The following is a 19,806-nucleotide window of genomic DNA, read 5'->3' as shown; positions in this document are numbered from 1 at the left end:
TTGGCACACCTGTATTTTATGGGGTGTTTCTCCCATTCTTCTCCGCAGATATTCTCAAGCTCTGTCAGGTTTGATGGGGACCGTCCCTGCACAGCTATTTGCAGGTCGCTTCAGAGATGTTTGATCAGGTTCAAGTCCGGAATCTGGCTGGGCCACTCAAGCACATTCAGAGAATTGTTCCGAAGCCACCTCAGCAATGTCTTGGCTCTATGCTTAGGGTCGTTGTCCTGTTGGAAGGTGAACCTTCGCACCAGTTAGAGGTCCTGAGCTCTCTGGAGCAGATTTTCATCAAGGATCTCTCTGTACTTTGCTCCGTTCATCTTTCCCTCGATCCTGACTAGTCTCCCAGTCCTTGCTGCTGAAAAACATCCCCACAGCTTGATGCTGCCACCATGCTTCACCGTAGGGATGGTGCCAGATTTCCTCCAGATGTGACACTTGGCATTCAGGCCAAAGGGTTCAATCTTGGTTTCATCAGACCAGAGAATCTGGTTTCTCATGGTCTGAGTCCTTTAGGTGCCTTTTGGCAAACTCCATGCGGGCTGTCATGTGCCTTTTACTGAGGAGTGGCTTCCATCTAGCCACTCTACCATAAAGGCCTGATTGGTGGAGTGCTGCAGAGATGGTTGTCCTTCTGGAAGTTTCTTCAATCTCCACAGAGGAACTCTGGAGCTCTGTCAGAGTGACCATCGGGTACTTGGTTACCTCCCTGACCAAGGCCCTTCTCCCTCGATTGCTCAGTTTGGCCGGGTGGCCAGCTCTAGGAAGAGTCTTGGTGGTTCAAAACTTGTTCCATTTAAGAATGATGGAGGCCATTGTGTCCTTGGGGAACTTCAATGCTGCAGACATTTTTTGGTACCCTACCCAAGATCTGTGCTCTGACTTGCACTGTCAACTGTGGGACCTTATATCGACAGGTGTGTGTCTTTCCAAATCATGTCCAATCAATTGAATTCACCATCAAGTTGTAGAAACATCTCAAGGATGATCAATGGAAACAGGATGCAGAAGAGCTCAATTTTGAGTCTCATAGCAAAGGGTCTGAATACTTATGTAAATAAGGTATTTAAAAAAAACAATCATACATTTGCAAACATTTATAAAACACTTTTTCGCTTTGTCATTATGCGATATTGTGTGTAGGTTGATGAGGAAAACATGTATTTAATCGATTTACAATAAGGCTGTAACATAACAAAATGTGGAAAAGGGAAGAGATCTGAATACTTTATGAACGCGCTGTTTCTAATAGCGTTTGAAACGCAGTACCCTGATGTTGATTAGACATTAATGCAGTAGTTATATAAGGATCTGTGTGTTGTGACAGATTTGGCACTGCTATGACAAGGTGAAGGAAACATCATGTCATATCAATGACAGTGCATGTCTGCCAATTCAATGCCATGCCAGTACTGTTTGCCAAGCGAATGAAAAAAAGTTAATGTCGCTAGACTGCTGATATTGAGTAGATGAACATATTGGTAACTTTAACACTGATAGATATCATTTCTTACGATGGCATCATCATTAATTGTAAGAGTTGGCATATCATCATCCCTTGGCGAATAATCCTGCCTAATTTAGGTAACAACCATGTTCAATTTCGGTGGCTACCTGCCTGGTCAAGGTTCACAGGTCAAACATGCCACGTAAACGTGGGCACAGGTGTCGCTCATGGCGCAGAATCTGCAGATATGTGTATGCAGCTAGTGACGTCAAAAGAAGTGTAGACTGAAGCCGTTGAAATAGGGCAAGCCAGTAGTGAGAGCCACTCAGAGCTTGGAGAATGGAGCGCCGCTGCTAGAAGTGGGAACATCCAACGCATGCTTATTCGCGAGCCTAATTCAATAAAGCCCGTCGCACACGAGACGAATCTGCAACCGGGCGGAGGCTGGAACTAAGAAAGTGTTTGGACACCTAAACTGAATCATACACCTGTGGTGGTATTTTTGCCGGCATATTTCTGTTTTCATCACTAGTGGAATACGACTGGTAAGTAGGCAATTGTGCTTGAAGGGAAGAAATGGACAATACTTTTTAGTTGTTTAGTCATGCATTGTAGGTTGCATTTTATCTGGGTGTTTTGTAATATCTGCGGGTGATTGAGTAAGAGTACTAATGAATGAAGACAAATGCGACTGGAAATTGTAATCAGTTTTCTGAATAATTGAAAAAAAAGATGCATTCATTATGCAGTACAGGCTACTCATAAATGTACTGTCGCAAAATTAGGTTTAAACCATTTTAATGTAAGTATCAACACATCGGTGTGATGTCAATTACAGTAATGGTAGCCTACTATACATTTATACATGTTGAGGTAGACTATTCTTCCCCGACACCTCAGCTTTTATAGTTAATAATACGTTAGTTTTAGGTTGACTAGGCTATATGTTACCAAGCTATATTCTTATAGTATGTCGGATATACGCTTACTCCAGCGGCTTTCTTAAGGGCTTATTAGTTAATGTAGGCTATCGAGACATATCTTATATACCTTGACACCGTTTAACAGAAACATATTCCCGGCCGAGAAAGGTTACTAGCACCCTTTTCCCCTGTCACTGAATTCTGTTGGGATGCTCTGGATGTGGTCAGCATAGCACTAGTAAAATGATATCAGCCACAATTAGGCATCCTCGATCCCTATAGTGTGCCTCCTTGGCAGGGCACGGGGGACTCCCCTGAAACAGTCTTCAGCCCTAATGCATTTGTGTTAAATTTGAGGTGCCTCATGAAACATGTAGGCCTATAGTAAAATGATTGTACAGGGAAAACGTAACGAGGGACGATTGCACTGGGTCTTACTTTTAAAGGTGTACCGAGGCAGCGTCAAATCCATGTGGCCATACATTCTGTACACTATCCAAAACCATTGTCATTTTACAGTTACCCAGTAGCTTGTGCGAGAAGTTGGACAGCTGTGAGAAAACGGTGTGCACCAGCGTGTATGGTGTGTTGGAATGACTTTTGCGCACTTTATAGCGTTAACAATAGAGCTGTCCGTGGTGCTGAAAAAAAGTCCGTTCACTCCTATGGGCTTCTTTCAGTCCGTGCATAAACCGTGGGAAGAAAACGTGCAAGGGGGATGATGGCTATGGTTTAGCATATCTATTTTTAACCATACTTTTATCTTTATTCTCATCATCCATAGTCTACAGAACAACTTTAACTGCACTACCAGGTGACTCGCTGACGTTTGTTGCACCTGAAAATCTATTCCTGTCAATAACGTATTAACTGAGAAACATTATTGTTCCGTGTCCCACAGATTATTGCCGTTGCAGTTCTATGGCAAATATGATATGGTGACTCATGCACTGTCAAATTCCTCTCCTCCAACACCATGGTTGGAGTTGAAGCTAAGTTCGTTTTCAGGCATTTACTCCATAGAGATACTTTTATCGCCCTGATTTCCTCAAAGGGCTTCTCTTATCCCAGTGGGGAATAGGTGGGCCATTATATTTGTGTTAAAGTTCTGCAGAGGGAGTGGGGGCCTTTGATTAGAGATAGAAATAGCAATAGTAGGGTTGCTGCTCTGTCATTGATCATGGTTGGTAGCACGTTGAGAAGCTGACGTGGGGAGTGGATGTTACAGTTTAGAGTTGCAATTCTTTTTTAGGATTTGTTTTTGACAAAGTCATTGTTTCCGTTCACTGCTCTTGTAGTACCCTGTTGTTGCTAGCACTTTGACAGATTTACACACAATTAGTGCGAGTACCTTTTGAATGCAAATGTGGCGGCACTTATCTTTGCTATTTGCAATTGCTATTCTGCTGGAGCTGAAACGGATTTACTTAACTTGATTGCCATTGTAATCAGCATGATAATGTCAATATGCAATCAATGTCATTATCCAATAGATTTAGGTTAATGCTACTGTCTCTCAGTTGAAAAGTAAAATTATAGCAAAACATTTGACCTGAATAATTTAATTTACGAAGTGGAACATATTTAATTAAGGCTCAAGTGCTAAACATAAATATTTGCTTGATGTATAATTCAAGTCACATTGGTCCTGGCTAATGTGCAATAAATGTGTTTGTATTATGCATTCATATTACTAATATATTGACTCACGCACCGATATACAAACCGGAGAGTAACAATGAGCATGACTCACGGGCCACCGCTGCACTAGCAGAACTACCATGACTTGTTTACTTAACTTATGAAATGCCGTTATTAACAATGATTTAATACGTTAATGTCTTAGCTACTGTATGACATTGTATTGAAAGCTATAACATAATGAGACTGGTAACTCTTATTACTTTATGGATTTAATAAGTAAGACACCAAACAGAACAGAGACCAATATTACTCACATAAATCCCTAAGCGCACTACGTCCAATGTATGGTGAATGGCTGGTCACTTGAAATTCTGATCACTTTCGTTGAACTTTTGGAATGATCTTTTCTGCTGTATCACATTTGGAGCCAATGGCTTGAGCTCAGTGCATCGCCTATACTGTTTAGATTCTGAATCACAGAATCAGCCTAATACTGAGGAGAGCCGAGTAAGGGAGTTGTGATGGGTTGCTTCAATATCTATGTATTAGAGAGAGAGGGACATACGTTTCAGGATATCAGAAAGTCCTCCGACTCTCAGACGATCACAACTTGATCTGCAAGACAAGACCACCCGGTAGTATGCTATTGCTTTACTCCCGACATATATCCTTTCATCTGCTTCTTTGTTTTTTTTCTTATTCTCTGGCATGAACAAGTCACGGCGTGTGTCTCCCACTAGCTGACAAGGTTTATGTGAGCTTTAACACCCTTAGGCTACAGAACTGGTCCCAGAATCTTGTCAAAAGGAAGGGCAATATCAGCAGAGAGGACAGGTGTCTTCTATGGTATTAACCTCTGTCTTATTATTTACTGGGCCGTAGATCTCTGAGACTCTTTTCTATAGAGATGGAGCGGGGAGAAGAGAAAGTATCAGACAATAATTAATAGTGAGGTCTCCCAGAAAGGCTATTCGCTAGCTTCTGAGGATCCTAGTTCCTATTGAAACTCTCAAATTGTGTTGGAAAGCAAGTGTGTCGTTAGTCGTTATCTGTGTGCTGTTAGATGTGAAAATGGAGTTACTTGGAGAATTTGCAAAGATATTCTCACCAGACTTTTAGTGTTGGTTAAGAGTTTTATCCATTCAAAACTGTGATGAGTTTTTGTGTTGCTGTAAATGTTATCTCTCAGTCAGCATATTGAGTAATAAAACAATACAACTTTGAGAGCTGTTGTTTAAATCCTGTCGGCATACAGTCATAGGGGTTCTGGCAGAGAGAAGTCTCCGTTAGGGAGGCAGTCAGCCTAGCGGTAAGAGCATTGGGCCAGTAACTGAAAGGTCGCTGGTGTGAACCCCCAAGCCGACAAGGTGAAAAAAATGTGTAGATGTGCCCTTGAGCAAGGAACTTAACTTGAATTGCTACAGGGTTACCGTTGATAATGGTTGACCCTGGACGTGACCCCACTCTCCGAGGGTGTCTCAGCGGGAGTTGGGATATGCAAAAAACACATAGGACAAATATAAGCACCCACCAAATGATTATTATGAACTGGGTGGTTCGAGCCCTGAATGCCTATTGGCTGACAGCCATGGTATATCAGACCGTATACCACGGGTATGACAAAATATTTAATTACGTTGGTAACCAGTTTATAATAGCAATAAGGCACCTCTGGGTTTGTGATATATGGCCAATATACCAGTCACAGCCCTTTATCTGGTTTTATTACTAGCTTGAGTTACCTGGGGTGGCAGATAGTTCCATGAAGTCATGGCTCTATTTAGCACTATGCATTTCCCAGCCTCTGTTCTGGACCTGAGGACTGTGAAGAGACCTCTGGTTGCATGTCTTGTGTGGTACCGATGAGTGTCCGAACTATGTGCCAACTGCTTGAACAGTTCGGTACCTTCATCACCTTGCACAAAGAGCATTAGTGATGCAGTCAGTCCCTAAATTGAGCCCTCCGTGTGCATCTAAGCACAATATGTGCTGCTCTGTTCCGGACCAACTGCAATTTGCCTATGTACTTCCTTGCCTCACATGACCACACAACTAGGGCCTGTAGGGGATGTCAAGAAAGCAGAGCAACACCTTATGATTGACAGACCTCTTCTCATTTTAGCCCCCATTGAGTCTATATGTTTTGACCACAACAGCTTGCGTTCTAGGGTTATACACAGCAGTTTAGTCTCCTCAACTTGCTCAACTGCCACATAATTCAGTAATAGATCTAGATGGGGTTTAGTTTTTGAGATATTTAACACCAGCCTATTCCTAGTTACACATTCTAAAACTGACTGGAGCTCTATGTTAAGGGTGTCAGTTAATTATTTTACTGTCATAGCCAACGTGTATACTGATGAGTCGTCAGCGTACATAGACACACAGGCTTTATTTAAGGTCAGTGGAAGGTCATTCGTAAAAACAGAAAACAATAATGTCCCAAGCCGGCTGCTCTGCGGTACACCACACTCAACCGAATTTGCGTTAGAGAGGCTTCCATTAAAGAAAACCCTCTGTGTTCTATTAGATGACTCTCAATCCATGATAAGGCAGAGGATGTATATCCATATCACCTACATGGTTTAAGTGATATCAAAAGCTGCTCTGAAGTCAAGCAAAAAAGCTCCCATAATATTCTTATTATGAATTTCTTTCAGCCAATTATCAATAATTTGTGTCAGTGCCGAGCATATTGAGCGCCCTTCCCTATAAGCATGCTGAAAGTCAATTTCCAATTTGTTTTCTGTAAAATAACATTGTATTTGTTTAAACAATTTTCTTTTCAAAAAGTTTGCTAAGCACTGGTAACAGGATGATTGCTCGGCTGTTTAAACCGTTAATGGGTGCTTTGCTATTCTTGCACAGCGGAATGAGCTTTGCCTCCCTCCAGGCCTGAGGACACACACCGTCTTCTCGGCTTAAATTGAAGATGTGGCAAACAGGAGTTGCAATGTATTCCGCTACCAACCTCAGCAATTTACCATCCAGGTTGTCAGTATCAGGTGGCTGGTACTTATTTATAGATAGAAAAATCAAATAATAAATGTACCTCTTCCACACCAACTTTGCGGAACTCAAAACTATAGTGCTTGTCTTTCATTATTTGGTCCAATATGCATGACTATCAAAGCTCTGTGTTTGTCGTTTGCATGTCATGCCTAAGATTGCTAATCTTGTCAACAAAAGTTGGTTGGCAATATCAAAGGGTTTTGTTATGAACACAAAAAACTCAAGAGGCTAGTGGAGGCAGTTTGCTGTCAGTCTCAGTTTTAGGTGACTGGCATATTAAACCTTTACATTAGTTTAAATAGCAGTTCATAACCTTATCTCCCTGGTGCACCACAGGCTGTATACGTCCACCTTAGATACACTTCAAAATGGTGGAGATTTATCACGTTACTTTGTCATATAAAATTCCTTGAAGAATTGATTCTGTGAAGCCGGTGTCAGTACAATAGAGGGTAAAAAATGAATCCCCCCCCGTGCCTCCTGTTGACGGGCAGTTTGATTCCCCTGCTCTCCCCATGTATCTGCTGCTGTGACCCACAGAAACACAAAGCAAATGTACAAGCCATCCAAGCATTCGAAAAACAAGACAGGGAGGCAATCCCCTTGGTGGCCCTGCTCTGTGCTATAAAGACATCTTTCATTAAAGGTGCTTTCTGAAGCTGCTGCAGCGTCAGACTGGCAATATTTCTCCTCCGCTAGCCTCTGGGTTTTTATTACAAAAAAAAAGCCCTTCTCGCTTGCATTGGGGCAGCAGACATGCACCACTATGGTCACAGATGTTATTTTTCTCTTTGGACCACCCCCTGTTTAAGTGCTTTGCAGGGTGGAAGGCGCTGAAAGAAGACTAACTGTTGCAAGAGGCCTTTGCCATTTATAATTATGCCAGAGTGCTGCGGCACTGCTTAAGACTGCCTGATTGTCTGCATATGTTCTGTTGCTTGGTTGGTGGTTCTGACCACTGTAGCTGCACGCGAGCTAGTGAGGCGGCCGTCCGGCGGGAAGAAATAGGAAGCGATGATGACAGGAGCCTGTGAATGTAGCAGATGATCTGCCGCCTGTGGACAGGATCAGTTGGCATAGGAAGCCCTCTGGGGCTGCATGTCCGTACTGTTGTCAGGGGAGATATTCACCAGGACACATCAAAACAGAGCAGGCAGCAGCAGAGGTAGAGGTAGGCTAGTGGCTGTTTTGCAATGAGGAGGGACCCACTGACCCTGAGTGTACTGGAGGTACACCCAAAATACAACATGATGGCGATGCCTGTGATCAGTGTACAGTCATGCTTCGTTTCTAACAGTGAGAATTGTAGAGTAGCAAACTGGGGCTGTCAAGGACTTTGATTCTTGTTTGTGTCTTACCCTAATCCAGGTCAAGCATACAAATACTTGTTGAAATGTTGTTTTGTCAAATATCAATAACTTTTATATCCTTTTGAGCATTTTGAGGTATTCTAAACAATGCTGCTTGAATAATAATTACTTTCCCCCAAAGTTTGTTCTCGTGATGAATGACTTCTTCATTTTACAATCATCTCTGGGGGAGCCGATGTCAGCGCAGCAGCACATTAACAAACTGACTGGCAGATCTCTTTTGTTGATTCATTTCACAAGGGCAAGCTCTCCTCTCCTCTCCCAGAACCCATCAACGCTGGAGCCTGTCCACGCTCTACAGCCTCAATGTGTTTACACATTATAGGCCTATGGTTGCAGGAAACACTGTTTATACAGAAACTGCCCACACATCGATGAGTCACTCTACAATGCAACCCTGTATCACCCTGAATGAATACACTTTGCTCTGCAAAATCCTCAACCATCCAGCTACCACAGAGAAAATCACTCAAAACACTCAAAGCAACTAGATCTTTTTTTCACAGGACTATGACTGTTTGGAGAGTCACATTACCAGCCAATTAAGCAGAGGGCTCCTCTGAGCTCTGAGTTAGTGCCTTTTATCCAGATTAATGAGTGATGCGATTCTAAGTTATCAGCCCGTGAAAGAGGGACCTGCTCTGCACTGTTGTACTGCACTATACTGCTGTACTGTGCTATAGTGCTGTACTGTGCTATACTGCTGTACTGTGCTATGATGTACTGCATTGTACAGTGCTATATTGTCCCCTTTCTGTACTGTACTGTGCTGTGCTGTAAATTGCTGCACTGTTCTATGCTGTGTGTGAGGGGCAGTAGTCAGTCAGTCAGGTGCGGCGGTGTGACATTTGTTGTCATGCTCTTTTTCCTGACAGGATGAAACTGATGGGTTGGCTGTGTGTTTGGGCACTTCCTGTCCTGCTTGGAACCTTTGCCTCTGTCTGCTGGCTGGCTGAAGGGAGCAGGAGCATGGACACAGCAAACACAGCAGAGAACACCTCCCAGGGACCACAGACAAGGGTAAACATACCGTATGCGTCTCTCTCTGTGTATCCCTGTCTCTTTCTGTCACTCTCTCTGTCACCCTCTTTCTCTCTCTGTCTCTTTCGAACATCTCTATCACCCTCAACCACGCTCTGTCTGCCTGTCCCTCTGAATAAATCTCTCTGTCTGTGTCTGTTACTCTTCTCTCTGCCTGTCTTTAGAAGCCCCTTTATCTTCGCATCTGACTCTCCTCCTCTTCCTCTCTCTTTCACCCCAGCTCCCCAGAAAGTATTGTATGCTTTGCATAATAAAGCTTATATCAATATATACAGGTAACTGCTTAAATATAGGAAACACCAACATAAAGTGTCTTAATAGGGCGTTGGGCCACGACGAACTTCCAGAGCCGCCAGAACAGCTGCAATGCACCTTGGCATAGATTCTACAAGTGTCTGGAACTCTATTGGAGGGATGCAACGCCATTCTTCCAGAAGAAATTCCATGGCTTGGAGTTGGGTAATGGTGGTGGAAGACGTTGTCTCAGCCACCACTCCAGAATCTCCCATAAGTGTTCAATTGGGTTGAGATCTGGTGACTGAGACGGCCATGGCATATGGTTTACATTGTTTTCATGCTCATCAAACCATTCAGTGACCACTCGTGCCCTGTTGATGGGGGCATTGTCATCCTATGGGGGCAAAGCAATGGTAGCCAAAATAATGGCCTTCCCAGCATTTTTATAAATGACCCCTAAGCATGATGGGAGGTTAATTGCTTAATTAACTCAGGATCCACACCTGTGTGGAAGAACCTGCTTTCAATATACTTTGTGTCCCTCATTTACTGAAGTGCTTCCATTATTTTTGGCAGTTACCTGTACATAGCACAATTGTTGTGCAATTGAATTGAAATACTCTCCCTGCTCAACATGGGCATTTGAGTGTTTGTCTCCTTATGCAGGTGGTCTTGACAGAGGATTGCTTAGTTACCTTGCAATCACAGGCGTCATACATCTTCCCTGTCTCTCTCTCCACCGAGTAGAGGAGGCTCAGTTTGGCTGCAGAGAGTGTGTTAATCAATTACCCAGCACAAAAAATCAGAAGGACTCTCTTTTGTCATGCTATCATTTGTCTCTTTCAAATTTTGTTCAGAATATTTTGCATGTACACACATTTGCCTGACAATCACTTCTCTGGTATGGGTTGACATTATATCTATGAGCCAGCCCTAAATCCCATTAGCTTCCTCCCAGCAGTCTCCCCCAATTTTCATTTTTCATGCTGGTCTGGATTGAACCTCCAAAGGAGAAGTGACAGTGTCTGGTTGTGATGCATGAACAGAGCTATTGGTAGAGATGTGTGAAGTTCTATTGTAGATTTGCACATTAATCACACAGGTGTAATCATTACAAGCCCTACCTCCCCCAAACCCAGAATCAGTTGTCCCACAGAGCATCTAGGAAACATTGTGTCGCCCCCCCCCCCCCCACCTGTCTCCCAAATCTTTGTGAAAATAAGCATGCTGTATCTCCCCTAGTCTGCTCTTGCAGTTGGCCTGGCTGGCCTGTGGGGTGCCACCGTGCCAAGTTGGAAGCCAGCAGAGGAATGTCACCGCTCAGGCGGTTCTGCTCTGTCCTCTTATATCCCTCAATGCAAACAACACATTCCCTGGCATCCCCATCTATCCCAGGAAATGGGAACTCAAAAGCGGTCAATTGGCATAGGAGTTTAAAGTCATCCCTGGGGTGATGGTGGTGGTGGATTAGACTGCATCAATATGCAACAGAGCAGGAGCCTTCAGGAATGAAAAAGTGAATAAAATGAAGCCTCCCCGGCCAGAATACACCAGAAACGATGCTAAATGTAAGCAAACATATGACACTGAAACAACTCTGACTGGCAGTCCTGAAATTAAACTTGAAAGACTGAGATAGAGATAGATGTACAGTTTCCTTAGGGCCATCTTTAGGTAATTGTTGGGTAAATAATGAGCTGACAAATCCCAGGCAGAGCCTCCATTGTCCTGGTGCAGTCACAGCACCTGGGGCGACTGGAGAAGAGCCACCATGCTAGGCCATCAGGCCACCTGGCTCTGGTAAGGTCAGCCATAAGGCATCAGCTGCCCTCTCTCTCATGTGGCCTCATAACAGCCTCGCAGCTCACAAAGCCATATCTCAGAATCAAATTCAAATTTTACCTTTTGGATTATAATCATGATTCACTCCACAGAGAGGGGGACAAGAATAAACAATAAGACTGAGGAGAGTATGGAAAAAAAGGAAATATGATTGAGACGGTATTTAGGGTACACGGGAAAGATTAGGATGGATAAGAGAGAGGGTGAATTTGGGAAACAGTGATGTTTGAGATTAGCATGATACAGATGCAGTCTACAGTGCAACTCATTTTTTTAACCCACTCAAGCTTATAGTCAAGACATCAAGCCATGAGACCTACAGGGAATTCACTAAGACATCTCTATTTTGAGATCCCCAGTTGTATCTGCATGGAGTACTTACAGATGATGATATGCACTTTGTTGCTTCTCAGACATACATACCATACAGAAGAGGCCAATATACAGTACATGACCAAATGTATGTGGACACCCGCTTGTCGAACATCTCATTCCAAAATCATGGGGATTAATATGGAGTTGGTCACCCCTTTGCTGATATAACAGCCTCCACTCTTTTCATGCTGAAACAGGAAAGGGCCTTCCCAAAACTGTTGCCACAAAGTTGGAAGCACAGAATTGTTTAGAATGTCATTGTATGCTGTAGCTTTAAGATTTCCCTTCACTGGAACTAAGGGGCCTAGCCCTAACCATGAAAAACAGCCCCAGACCATTATTCCTCCTCCACCAAACTGTACAGTTGGCACTATGCATTCGGGCAGGTAACGTTCTCCTGACATCCGCCAAACCCAGATTTGTCCGTCGGACAGCCAGGGGGTGAAGCGTGATTCATCACTCCAGAGAATGCGTTTCCACTGCTCCAACGGCGGCGAACTTTACACCACTCCAGCCGACGTTTGGCATTGCGCATGGTCATCTTAGGCTTGTGTGTGGCTGCTCGGCAATGGAAACCCATTTAATGAAGCTCCAGACAAACAGTTCTTGTGCTGACGTTGCTTCCAAAGACCGTTTGGAACTCAGTAGTGAGTGTGGCAACCGAGGACAGAGGATTTTTACATGCAGCACACTTCAGCACTCGGTGGTCCCGTTCTGTGGGCTTGTGTGTCTTATTACTTCACGACTGAGCCGTTGTTGCTCCTAGACATTTCTACTTCACAATAACAGCACGTGCTGGTGACCGGGGCAGCTCTAGCAGGGCAGAAATTTGAAGAACTGACCTGTTGGTAAGGTGGCATCTTATGATGGTGCTACGTTGAAAGTCACTGCATTCTTCAGTAAGGCCCTTCTGTTGACAATGTTTGTCATGGCTGCGTGCTCGATTATATACTCCTGTCAGTAGCTGTTGCAAGAGAATTTAATGTTAATTTCTGTATCCTAAGCCGCCTCCAACTCTGTTTTATAGACTTTGGCAGTATGTCCAACCAGCCTCACAACCGCAGACCACGAATAACCACCCCAGTACAGGACCTCCACATCCGTCTTTTTCACCTACGGTATCGTTGAAGATCAGCCAGCCGGACAGCTGATGAAACTGTGGGTTTGCACAACCAAAGAATTTCTGCACAAACTGTCAGAAACCGTCTCAGGGAAGCTCATCTGAGTGCTCATCGTCCTCACCGGGGTCTTGACCTGACAGCAGTTTGGCATTGTAACAGATTTCAGTGGGCAAAAGCTCACCTTCGATGGCCAGTGGCACGCTGGAGAAGTGTGCTCTTCATGGATGAATCCCGGTTTCATCTGTACCTGGCAGATGGCGTTGTGTGGGCGAGCGCTTTGCAGATGTCACCATTGTGAACAGAGTCCCCCATGTTGGCGGTGGGGTTATGGTATGGGCAGGCATATGCTACAGACAATGAAAACAAGTGCCTTTTATTGATGGCAAATTGAATTCACAGAGATACCATGACGACACCCTGAGGCTCATTGTGGTGCCATTCATCCGCAGCCATCACCTCATGTTTCAGCATGATAATGCACAGCCCCATGTTGCAAGGATCTGTAAACAATTCCTGGTAGGTGAAAATGTGCCATTTCTTCCATGGCCTGCATACTCACCAGACATGTCGACCATGAGCATGTTTGGGATGCTCTGGATCGACGTGTATGACAGAATGTTTCAGTTCCCGCCAATATCCAGCAACTTCACACAGCCATTGAAGAGAAGTGGGACAATATTCCACAGGCCACAATCAACAATCAATTCTATGCGAAGGAGATGTGTCGCGCTGCATGAGGCAAATGCTGGTCACACCAGATACTGACTGGTTTGACACACTGAAATTTGACACACTGAACTCTATCTGAGAAGTAGTTGGTGAACCAGGCGAGGTAGTCAGTTGAGAAACCAAGGCTGTTGAGTCTGCCGATAAGAATACGATGATTGACAGGTCGATGAAGACGGCTGCACAGTAATGTCTTTTGTCGATGGCGGTTATGATATAATTTATTACCTTGAGCGTGGCTGAAGGGCACCCATGACCAGCTTGGAAACCAGATTGCATAGCGGAGAAGGTACTGGGGGATTCGAAATGGTTGGTGATCTGTTTGTTAACTTGGCTTTTGATGACTTTAGAAAGGCAGGGCAGGATAGATATAGGTCTGTAACAGTTTGGGTCTAGGGTGTCTCCCCCTTTGAAGAGGGGGGTGACCGCGGAAGCTTTCCAATCTTTTAGGATCTCAGACTATATGAAAGAGAGGTTGAACAGGCTAGTAATAGGGGTTGCAACAATTGCGGCGGATCGTTTTAGAAAGAGGGGGTCCAGATTGTCTAGCCCTGCTGATTTGTAGGGGTCCAGATTTTGCAGCTCTTTTAGAACATCAGCTGTCTGGATTTGGGTGAAGGAGAAGCGGGGGGTGGGCTTGGGCAAGTTGCTATGGGGGGTGCAGAGCTGTTGGCTGGGGTAGTGGTAGCCAGGTGGAAAGCATGGCCAGCCGTAGAAAAATGCTTATTGAAATTCTCGATTATTGTAGATTTATGACACTGTGGTTACTGTGTTTCCTAGCCTCAGTGCAGTGGGCAGCTGGGAGGAGTTGCTCTTATTCTCCATGGACTTTACATTGTCCCAAAACTTTTGGGAATTTGTGCTGCAGGATGCAAATTTCTGTTTGAAAAAGCTAACCTTTGCTTTCTTAACTGACTGTGTATATTGGTTCCTAACTTCCCTGAAAAGTTGCATATCGCGGGGGATATTCGATGCTAATGCAGTACGCCACAGGATGTTTTTGTGCTGGTCAAGGGCAGTCAGGTCTGGAGTGAACCAAGGGCTATATCTGTTCTTAGTTCAACATTTTTTGAAAGGGGCATGCTTATTTAAGATGGCGAAGAAGGCACTTTTGAAGAATAACCAGGCCTCCTTTACTGACGGGATTAGGTCGATATCCTTCCAGGATTCCCGGAGCAGGTCGGTTAGTAAGGCCTGCTCGCTGAAGTGTTTTAGGGAGCGTTTGACAGTGATAAGGGGTGGTCGTTTGACCGCGGACCCATTACAGACGCAGGCAATGAGGCAGTGATCGCTGAGATCCTGGCTGAAGACAGCAGAGGTGTATTTAGAGGGCATGTTTGTCAGGATGATATCTATTGAGGGTGCCCGTGTTTACGGATTTAGGGTTGTACCTGGTAGGTTCATTGATCATTTGTGTGAGATTAAGGGCATTTGTCTTAGATTGTAGAACGGCCGGAGTGTTAAGCATATCCCAGTTTAGGTCACCGAACAGTACAAACTCTGAAGATAAATGCGGGGCAATCACTTCACATATGGTGTCTAGGGCACAGCTACGGGCTGAGGTGGGTCTATAACAAGCGGCAACAGTGAGAGACTTATTTCTGGAAAGGTGGATTTTTAAAAGTAGAAGCTGTTTGGGCACAGACTTGGATAGCATGAGCCTTGTGGTGGTGGGTAGAGAGCCCTGAGGCTCAACTTGTCCAGCCTCTCAGTCAAGGAAAAGGCAGATTTACTTGATGCTCGTGTCATGTTGTAGGAACTGTTTGGGTAAAGGTGAGAACTTCTGAATCCACCCGTTTTAAACAGAGTTTTAGTTTCAACATGTCAGATATAGAGTTGAAATGTATTCAATTTTGAGTTTGCATCCCAATACTACACTTTATATACATCACAGAAGACTGAACAATAACAAAACTGTTTGACATACACTACCGGTCAAAAGTTTTAAAACACCTACTCATTCAAGGGTTTTCTTGTTTTGTACTATATTCTTTACATTGTGGAATAATAGTGAAGACATCAAAACTATGAAATAACACATATGGAATCATGTAGTAACCAAAAGAGTGTTAAACAGATTCTTCAAATAGCCACCCTTTGCCTTGATGACAGCTTTGCACACTCTTGGCATTCTCTCAACCAGCTTCACCTGGAATGCTTTTCCAACAGTCTTGAAGGAGTTCACACACATGCTGAGCACTTGTTGGCTGCTTTTCCTTCACTCTGCGGTCCGACTCATCCCAAACCATTTCAATTGGGTTGAGGTAATTAAATTATGAAAATATTAATAACAGTCCACACATTTGCTTTTGGTCATTGACTGCAGAAAGGCTCTACGCAAAGGGACTATCAGAGCAAAACCAACAGCAGAGAGACATCAAGGCTACGGATCCTCAAAGCTTTCTGAGAAAGTTCACGTTCCGAAGGTGTACAATCAACTTGCTGGCTCTAGTCATCAAGGCATCAAGGCGACTGGTTCACGTCAAGACGACTGGTTAGAGATCGCACCAACTGTTTTTGACAAACAGACAAACAGACAACCACCCCCACACCCCACATCCCCTCTGCTTACCGGATGCAGATGTTCTGTCCTGCCGATGTATAGAAAAAAACAGCTACATTTATATTATCCATGTCCTTGTTCAGCCACAACTTGGTGAATCATAGGATATTACAGTTCATCAGATCACGTTGATAAGATAGTCTTGATCAGAGCTCATCCAGTTTGTTTTCCAGTGATTGCATGTTCGCCAATAGAACGGAGGGTAATGGCAACTTATCCACTCCTATCCACGCCTTTTCCTCCTCCGAGTGACGGGGATTTGGGCCTGGTCTGGGAAAGGCATTATGTCCTTCGCCTCCGATTTGTTGAAATAGAAGTCCTCATCCAAATCGAGGTTAGTAATCGCTGTTTTGATGTCCAGAAAAAAGCTCTTTCCGATCATATGAAATGATGGCCGAAACATTACGTCCAAAAATGTTTAGGATCAGCGCATAAAATAGCAAGAGTCTGTAAAATGGTGGCCATCCCCTCCAGCGCCATTATGACATCAATCCACATTACTAACACCTGCTCACCAGTAGAGCTAACTACACTGCTGAACCTGTAAGATAAAATCATACAAATAGGCATTTTTGCTTGTTAATGCAAATCATTGTTTGTAGGTCTTCCATTTAAACACAATGTGGACATACTTGCAAACACTAGAAAAAGTGTACTATTTAGTTTATAGAGTAGCTGCGGATCCAACTTTTTTCGTGATGCACTAAAGTCCACTGCACATCCCGAAGCTTATGCTCATGTGCGGATCACGTTCTGCATGTGTATTCTCTATGTGCAGAGAACAGGCTACTCAGGCAAACAGTCATGGTGCTCATTTAATAAAGTTATATCAAAGCTGAATCAATGTCTGCAGGATCACATAATGATCATAGTATTCTACATAACATAACAGAATATAATAGCCAAGTATAACATTTTTGTAAGACAAAAACACCACCACATTCTTCTCTCATGTGTCCAAAACTCAACAGCATGCGCCACTAGGAGAAATACACAGGTAGGCTATGCTACGGTATCCAGATTGTCATACTGTACCTTCATATAGACCTTGTGCCATACTGGGATATTCGCTAATAACGACATGAACACAAGGGGTAGTATTTTTAAACCCCACTGGGCCTCTGTAATCTGAAAGTTAGCAATGCTAGCAAATACATGTAAAATCCCATAGAGAATGCTAACAAAATGCTAATGAGCGGATTGCGAAAGTTTTATACGGTCTCTGACCTGAACTATTTGTAGGACAGACAAAGTTATACAAGTAACAACAAATGATACTCGCTGTTTGCTGCATGCACAAAACAAATATTAGACAGCATGGCTCTTCATCCAGGAGGGGATTATCTGCTGTTAGTAAGTGAAACTTGATTTTGGAAGAAGCTAACGCTTTAGGTAGCTAGATGGCTAACTAGCTACTAAATTAGCAAACCAAATCCAATTTGAGAGCATTTAGCACATTTTAGACAGTTAACTTAATAGCTATTATATCTAGCTGGCAAACATTTAGTTGTGAATTAAATAATGTAACTAGCTAGATCATCTGGCGTGTGCTGCACAACAGTGAGTGACACACAAGGCTCCGGTCTCTCATTGTTGTGTGCTTGTAAACAAACACCACGTGACGGGGACTACTGTTCATTTTTCATTCTGAAGCTTATATGACAGGTGAAATTAAGAACACAATCTTTATCTCCCTAACGTATTGCACAAGTTGACTGCAAGTATTTATTTAAAAAGTACCTACAAATATTCAAATGTGTAAAAAAAAAAAACTTCAAAGAAATAGTTTCAACGATATTGACGGTATTGAAAAAATGTCCCGTGGCTATTTCCAAATACCCCGGTGTATGGTATACCGCCCAAGCCTAGTTACCGCCACTATTTCAATGTCATTTCCTGTCCTAGAAAGAAAATGCTCATTTAGGTTCCACCTCTGAAGAATGACAAAGGCTACTTATACATATGAATTGAGTGTGGGAATTTCCATATGGAGTTGATAAACATCAACAAATAGGGCACTGACAGCTGTCAGTGTACCTAGTTAGCATGCTAACCTTATCTTAGCTAATGTTGCCTGTTATTGATGGTTATTTTCTTTACCAGAGAGTATTCAAAAGATTAGCCAGCTTGCTGTTTTGCTGGTTCTGGATTTGTTATTAGCATTGATTTAGGGAAAACTAAACCACAGATGGAAACCACTGGCCTATCTTTGACTTTGCCATCCGTTGTTATCTCCAAAGTTGTGTCATCTTCCATAAAGCTGCTGGCAGGCTTTGGCAGTACAGCAAAGTCAAATCAGCCCGTGCTCCTTACATTTACATTTACATTTGTCATTTAGCAGACGCTCTTATCCAGAGCGACTTACAGTAGTGAATGCATACATTTTCATACATTTTTATTTTTCCTCCGTACTGGCCACCCGTGGGAAACGAACCCACAACCTTGGCGTTGCAAACACCATGCTCTACCAACTGAGCCACAGGGGAAGCCACAGGGGAAGTGAAATGATAGGCTACAATGACTTTGCTCATGATCATGCGCGCCACAAATGACATGTAACTATGAATTCCTTGAAGTTTCTTTCACGGGTGCCTTTTCATTATCTGAATAGACACTTGTGGTTTCTTGCTAACGTTACACCAATCAAAGCAGTGGAGCGTGTAATAAAGCAAGAATGTTGTGATAAAAACCATTCATCCTGCAAAACGCTATCATATCACGCACTTATGCCATTCATAAAATGGTCAGATATTATTTTAATACAGACTAGCTCAAAAATAAGTGAAAATGTATTAAATATCCAATGGATTATGATAATATTCAGGTAATTAAAAGTGAAGGTGCAAAAACACAAGTTTGCACCCCCTATTTTGATTTTCTCCATGGCTCAGACAGTCAAGTGGACACAAGGCCGCTTGGCTCATCTCAGTCACGAAGAGGAATAGCTTTGCAGCTGTTTCTCATTAATTAACAATGCCATGCTGGTGGGTGATAAAAATAATTTTTTAAACAGCCCTGAAATGAAACGTAGGCTGAAAATAATTTGTATGTCATATCATAGGAAAATACACTGTTTTCACACTGGGCAGCTTGATTTGTCACTTCAAGCCTAAATATAACATACTTAAGTCGTTGTGAAACATCTTGGGTAAGCTCTGGTCTTCGTCTTTCAGCTAAAGAAAGTGAATTTCTTCTGGTGTGTTTTACATTACTTTTTGTCTTAAAGTAATGTTATACTATGCTATTATAATTTGTTTGGTTATGTAGAATACTCTGATGATTATGTAATCTTGCAGACACTGATTCATCTTTGACCTAACTTTGTTAAACAAGCACCATTCGCCTGTTGTCTGTGTGTAAAGTAAAGAATATACTCATGTGCAGAAGCTTCGGGAAGCTCCGGATGTTTGAATGCTGCAGACTAAAGATCTAGAAAAATAAGAAAAACGTGGTCCCCGAAGATTGTCAACCACGTCACATACAGTTGAAGTCGGAAGTTTACATA

General features: G+C 43.2%; 1 protein-coding gene across 1 annotated transcript in view; it reads left to right on the top strand.

Annotated features, from left to right (window-relative positions):
- Positions 1–1,773: 1,773 nt before the first annotated feature.
- The window catches only part of LOC115148555 (follistatin-related protein 4), a 224,332-nt gene continuing 206,299 nt past the window's right edge, over positions 1,774–19,806 (top strand). The window contains exons 1-2 of the mRNA XM_029690540.1: positions 1,774–1,992; positions 9,272–9,416. Coding sequence (XP_029546400.1) covers positions 9,273–9,416 — 144 coding nt within the window. The 5' untranslated portion in view covers positions 1,774–1,992; position 9,272. The remainder of the gene's footprint in view (positions 1,993–9,271; positions 9,417–19,806) is intronic.

Source organism: Salmo trutta, chromosome 15 (assembly GCF_901001165.1).
Source record: "Salmo trutta chromosome 15, fSalTru1.1, whole genome shotgun sequence".
In the NCBI taxonomy this organism is placed as follows: Eukaryota; Metazoa; Chordata; class Actinopteri; order Salmoniformes; family Salmonidae; genus Salmo; species Salmo trutta.
Note: the sequence above shows the minus strand (reverse complement) of the source record. Positions and strands in the feature narration are given on the sequence as shown.